Source organism: Corvus brachyrhynchos, unplaced genomic scaffold (assembly GCF_000691975.1).
Source record: "Corvus brachyrhynchos isolate BGI_N302 unplaced genomic scaffold, ASM69197v1 scaffold122, whole genome shotgun sequence".
NCBI classification, from domain to species: Eukaryota; Metazoa; Chordata; class Aves; order Passeriformes; family Corvidae; genus Corvus; species Corvus brachyrhynchos.
In genome coordinates this window covers 374,028-380,029 of record NW_008236778.1, presented here as the reverse complement: position 1 = coordinate 380,029, position 6,002 = coordinate 374,028, and the positions used below count along the sequence as shown (strand labels likewise).

Sequence of the window (6,002 nt, the reverse complement as noted above, 5' to 3'; positions counted from 1 at the left end):
CCCCAGCCCCTTCCCGTCTGGGGTTATCCCGCCCGCACGGACAACTCCGTCCCGCACCAGCCTCCCCGGGCCCTCGGGGCTCCCGGTGCCCGGGGGCAGCCCGGCTCCGCCAAGCCGCGGGGCTCCGCTGACCCGGCCCCGGGCGTGCGGAGGCGGAGGCAGGGGTTGCTGGGCTTTGCCTGCCCTTACAGCTCCCCCCGCCCTTCTCGCTGCTGTTTTTAATTCGGTGAGGAGCCTTCATCCCCTTGGGACGCGGCTCCCCGCGGCTGGAGCAGGGCTGGTCATCCAGCGAGGAGCCGGGCCTGGCTCTCGGTGTCACCGGGATCACAGCGGGAGCTCGGGGATGGATGATGTGGGAGGAACTGGGTGTCACGGGGATGTTGAGTCATATAGGGTGGGCTTTCTCCACGGGGAACGAAGCTGCCAGGCAGTCATCTCCCGCAGCAAGCTGTGACATGGATGATGTCCCCAGCCTGGGAAGCACCCCAGAACGGGGCCAGCAACCGGTGTGGGTCTCTGGCACCTGTAGCCATCTCCCCGAACCACTGGGCCCCAACCAGTCACCTGGTCCCTTGCACCACCCCAGCAGGACACCCAGCCCTGAGAGCCCTTTTCCCAGGGAAACCATCCCAAAGTTTGTGAGCCTTGAGCTTGGCAGGAGCAGCTTCTGCAACCACTGCCATGAAGAGAGCTGGCAGGTAGACAGACAGAGGGATTACTCCGGTGTTTATCACATTAGGGGGATACATAAAGGCCATGGAGATCAGGGCCCCGAGTGTTCAGTCTGACATGGTGTGAAGGACAAGGCCTGTCCTAAAGAGCTTAAGCCTAAATCTGAATCGAGAGCTCCAGGCAGGCGTGGGCAGCTACAGGGACAGGCAGTTTCCCTGCTCAGCACACAGCATTTCTCAGGGCACAGCATGGAGGTGCAGGAGGCAATTCCTCAGCCAGGTCAGGCCCCTTCTGCCTTGGCTGCGTCTCCTCGCCTGGCCCAGGAAACCTTGGCCACCAACAAGAAGGTGTTAATTTGTGAGAGGCTCCTGACCCTGGGGTGGTTTCTAGACCTGGCATCACTCCTGACCTTGAGGTGGCTCCTTGAGGAGAGGGTGCCTCCTCCCACCCCTGCTCAGGCTCTGGTACTCTCTCTCTGAAGAAGCCTCTTGTGGCACCATGACGTCCCTTCCCTTCCCTTCCCTTCCCTTCCCTTCCCTTCCCTTCCCTCACCTGCAGGGAGCCCAGTGCCTGTGTCCCACCACGGGTGTGGGGTGGGAAATCCCCACAGGCTTCTGTCACCTGTAAAAGCCGATTTGAATCCACTGGGCACTACGAGTTGCCCTGAAATCACCTTTGGAGATTTGAGCCTACACCCACGACCAGGGCTGGGACTAACAGGGGATGCCTGGGGACACCTGAAGGTGGGAGCTGGACTTGCTTTCCCGAGGGCCTGTGACGGCTCTGCCGGGGATCCCAGGAGTCACAAGCCTGGTGGAGGAAGGCATTACGTGTCTGTGTGAAGAATGAAAACATCCCAGTGGCATTTGCATGTGACCAGGGCTGCTGGGTGTCCTGACATAACCAGCTGCTCCCGGCATCTCTTGGCTTTCCCTCCGAGCTCGTCCACTCTCAGCAAAAGGAGCTGGATGAGGAGTGCTGCAGGCCCAGGGCCGTGCAGCTCCTGCCCTGTGCATGCTGGCAGCTCCTTTAGGGTTAGACATCCCTCCCACCTTCCCCTGGTACCAGCGTTGTCTGTCCTTGCTTGGCTGCTGCCTGGCTCACCACAACAGCCTCCCCGATCCTCCTCGGCCGCCCCAGGAGCTCGGCACTCGGTTTGCATAACCAGCAAAGCTTATCCCAAATCCTGCTAAGCCAACTCGGGTGGTGGCGGGGAGTCAGCGGATGACAGGGAGCTCCAAGGGAGCAAAGCCCACGTCCTCTCTGAGTTCTCCGTGGGGCACATGTCAGCTTTGGGGTGGGGGCACAGGTAGACAGCCAATCTCCTACAGCCCCCCGTTCCCACACAGGGTGACTTTTGCACCCCAGGGCCCCTGGCCTGGTGCTGAATTGCTCTTCTTCACACACATCTGCTCACATCTGTCCCAGCCAAGCAGCAGGGTGTTAGTCGTGTGTGGGCAGGCACGTGTGTGTGTGTGTGTGTGTGTGTGCTCTCGGCACCTGCCTCTCTGCACCCTGTCAGACCCTAACTTTGACCCTGGGTTTGCTGTCTAACTGCCCCTGTCCTGCCTCTCCCCACTCCTCCCTGTCCCGCTCTGTCCCCTGCATTCCCACCCTGCAGGTTTTACTGGGACCTCATCATGCTGCTCCTGATGGTGGGGAATTTGATCATCCTGCCCGTGGGCATCACCTTCTTCAAGGATGAGAACACCCCTCCCTGGATCGTTTTCAACGTGCTTTCGGACACTTTCTTCTTGGCTGACCTGGTGCTGAACTTCCGGACAGGCATCGTGGTGGAGGACAACACGGAGATTATCCTTGACCCTCACACCATCAAAATGAAGTACTTGAAGAGCTGGTTCCTGGTCGACTTCATTTCCTCCATCCCTGTTGACTACATTTTCCTCATCGTTGACCTGGAGACCCAGGTGGATTCTGATGTCTACAAGACAGCCCGGGCCTTGCGCATCGTGCGCTTCACCAAGATCCTCAGCCTGCTGCGCCTGCTGCGTCTCTCGCGCCTCATCCGCTACATCCACCAGTGGGAGGAGGTGAGAACCCCTTGGGGGTCTCCTGGTGAGGGTCCCAGGCCAGGTTGGGGGTCCCCAGCTAGAGGGTACATCTGTCTGGAGGGCAGAGGGCTCCAAGGGCTGTTCTAGGAGAAGAGTTTCTCTGTAGCTCCACTCCTGCCTGTTCCCCAGATCTTCCACATGACGTACGACCTGGCCAGTGCTGTGGTGAGGATCTTTAACCTCATTGGGATGATGCTGCTGCTGTGCCACTGGGATGGCTGCCTCCAGTTCCTGGTGCCCATGCTGCAGGACTTCCCCGAGGACTGCTGGGTCTCCAAGAACCGCATGGTGGTGAGTGCCAGACAGGGGTGATCCCAGTTGGTGGGAAGAGGATTTGGTTGCCTGTCTCCTACTGCAAGGCTGGAGCTGCTGGGAGATGCGTGCTGCCGAGCAGCATCTCTGTGGTCACAGCAGTGACACAGGGCAGAGAGAACCTCTACATCGCCTTCCCATCTCAGCCCACCTTGCTGGAGTCAGGGAATCCCTCGGGAAGGGAACAGGGCACTGGGGCTCCTGCCTCCTCCCCAGAGCAGGGGCTGGTGCCTGCTCAGGGCTTCACACAATCCCTGTGCCTCTTCCTGGAGGAGAGCTCATCCCTTTGGCCTTGGAGGAACCTTGTTCTCGCTGAGTCTCTGAACTCCCCGGCTTAGGGAGGTGGGACTGGGGGGTTCAGCCCTGCAGCACCTTCCAACGACCCCCCCAGTGCCACTGTCCCTCGCCTACAGAACGACTCGTGGGGGAAGCAGTACTCGCACGCCCTGTTCAAGGCTATGAGCCACATGCTCTGCATTGGCTACGGGCAGCAGGCGCCCGAGGGCATGACCGACGTCTGGCTCACCATGCTCAGCATGATCGTGGGGGCCACCTGCTACGCCATGTTCATCGGCCACGCCACTGCCCTCATCCAGTCGCTGGACTCGTCCCGACGCCAGTACCAGGAGAAGGTCAGCGGGGTGAGGGAGGGAGGGCCTGGGTACTAAGGGAAGGGTCCTGGTGCGAGCAGGTCCAGCTCCAGAACCAGCTCGGCACAGCTGCCGTGCCCTACTGATTCCAGAGGCTGGGATCTTTGTCCTTGCCACTCAGGGTGTTGCAGGTGGAGCTCAGGCTGCCCATTGAGAGAGAGACCATATTGGTGTCCATACCGGGGGTCACTTTTGCAGAGTGTGGCCCCATCCTGCCCTCTGCCCTGGGTCCACCTGCATCCTGAGTGCACGGGGATCCTGTCCTCTGCCCCAGAGGAGGCCTTTGGGACAGGGCCCTGGAGCAGGGGTGTCTGTATCTATATCACTGAGGAGAAGGGATGCGTTGTCCGGCCATGCAGGTGGTCCCAGCTCAGCCCTGTGTGACTCCCCTTGTCCCTACAGTACAAGCAAGTGGAGCAGTACATGTCATTCCACAAGCTGCCCGGGGACACGCGCCAGCGGATCCACGAGTACTACGAGCACCGCTACCAGGGCAAGATGTTTGACGAGGAGAACATCCTGGGGGAGCTCAGCGAGCCGCTCAAAGAGGTGCGGGCAGCACTCCAGTGGTGTGACCTGGGTGGGAGAGGCTGGTGCTTGCAGGGGCCAGGCTCAGGGGACATCCCCACTGACCTGCTCCTCACCCCACAGGAAATCATCAACTTCAACTGCCGCAACCTGGTGGCCAACATGCCCCTGTTTGCCAATGCGGACCCCAACTTCGTGACGGCCATGCTGACCAAGCTGCGCTTTGAGGTCTTCCAGCCCGGGGACTTCATCATCCGTGAGGGCACCGTGGGCAAAAAGATGTACTTCATCCAGCACGGGGTGGTCAGCATCCTCACCAAGGGCAACAAGGAGACAAAGCTGTCTGATGGCTCCTACTTTGGCGGTGAGGCTGGGCTGGGGGACCTGGAGAGCAGAGTAGGGGCCAAAAGCTGCCTGGGAGCAGAAGCTGGGGCATCCCTGATGTTTCTGCCTGCCCATCTCCTCTTGCCCAGTGCCAAAGGCTTGGCATCCACTTCACCCCAGTTCTGGCTGGCTGGGGCAGAGGAAGCATCCACCAGCCCGCTGCTGGCCAGGGAGGAGGGGAGTTTAGAGCAGAACATCTGAGCCAGTTTATTGTGGATACAGGCACAGCTCTGGGAGGGAAACAGGCCAGGCCTTCACAGCAGCCACGCCTGCCGGTGTCTCCATGGCCTGGAGAGGGAGGAAAACGCTGTGCCTGGCCGAGGAGATGAGGAGACAGCCATGGCAGTGCAGGCTCCGGGGTCTGTCCCTCCCTCTGAGCCGTGCTCCGCCTCCGTGCAGGGTGCTGGGATGCCGGGCAGTGCTGTTCCTGCTCCGACTGCTGGGAGGGGGATGGATGTGTGCCGTGTCACCCTGACCCCCAGCCTGTGTCCCTGCAGAGATCTGCCTGCTGACGCGGGGCAGGCGCACGGCCAGCGTGAGAGCCGACACCTACTGCCGCCTCTACTCCCTGGCCGTGGATAACTTCAACGAGGTGCTGGAGGAGTACCCCATGATGCGCAGGGCCTTCGAGACGGTGGCCATGGACCGGCTGGACCGCATAGGTGAGGAGTGACCTCCCGGGCTCAGCACAATCAGCTCTGCAGCCACTCCCAGGGCCCACGGGCCCCCAGACCTACAGGTGATGGAGTCACAGAGCTGGGATGATGGAGTCACCCTGTGGATCACAGTGCCCCAACCCCATGGGTGCCCAGTAAGGAGGATGATGGGGAGCATGGGGAAGGAGCCTGCCCTCTCTCTCCTTCCCAGAAAAGTCCAGGCAGTGCCATAGGACAGGCTTCCTTGGGAAAATGTCACTGCACTGCACTGGACTTGCACTGTCTGGCAGTGGCCAGCTGCTTGTCCACACCTCTCCTTGCCTGTGGAGGACAAGCAGGACCCTAGCCCCCAGCCTGGACCCTTTGGAGTCAGGACTCCCCTGTTTTGTCCCTGCTGCTTCCTCTGCTCTAGTCTGGACCCCTCCCAGGGTCTTGCTTCCCCTGACGCGCTGGTGAGGTTTTATTGTCCCTTCCCCACTGGCACCCTGCCCTCCACACTGTCCCCAGGAGCCCACACTCCCAGGGTCGGTGACGCTCCTGCCTCCCCCCGCAGGGAAGAAGAACTCCATCCTTCTCCGCAAGCGAGCCGAGCACAGCTCGGGGCCCCTGAACAACGAGATGATCCAGCAGATCGTGAAGCACGACCAGGACATGGCCCACAACATCCAGGACCTGCAGCAGATGGCGATGGGCCGGGAGCTGAGCGGGAAGCCGGGGGGCGGGGAACC

General features: G+C 61.1%; 1 protein-coding gene across 1 annotated transcript; it reads left to right on the top strand.

The window, feature by feature from the left end:
- Positions 1–17: 17 nt before the first annotated feature.
- On the top strand, positions 18–5,997 carry HCN3 (hyperpolarization activated cyclic nucleotide gated potassium channel 3; the record flags this gene model as incomplete). Its single annotated transcript, XM_017727842.1, has 7 exons — positions 18–2,723; positions 2,874–3,035; positions 3,470–3,688; positions 4,109–4,255; positions 4,358–4,598; positions 5,116–5,280; positions 5,828–5,997. Coding segments are annotated over exons 1-7 (1,515 nt in total), but the record flags the coding sequence as incomplete, so codon positions are not given.
- Between the last annotated feature and the right edge of the window lie 5 nt (positions 5,998–6,002).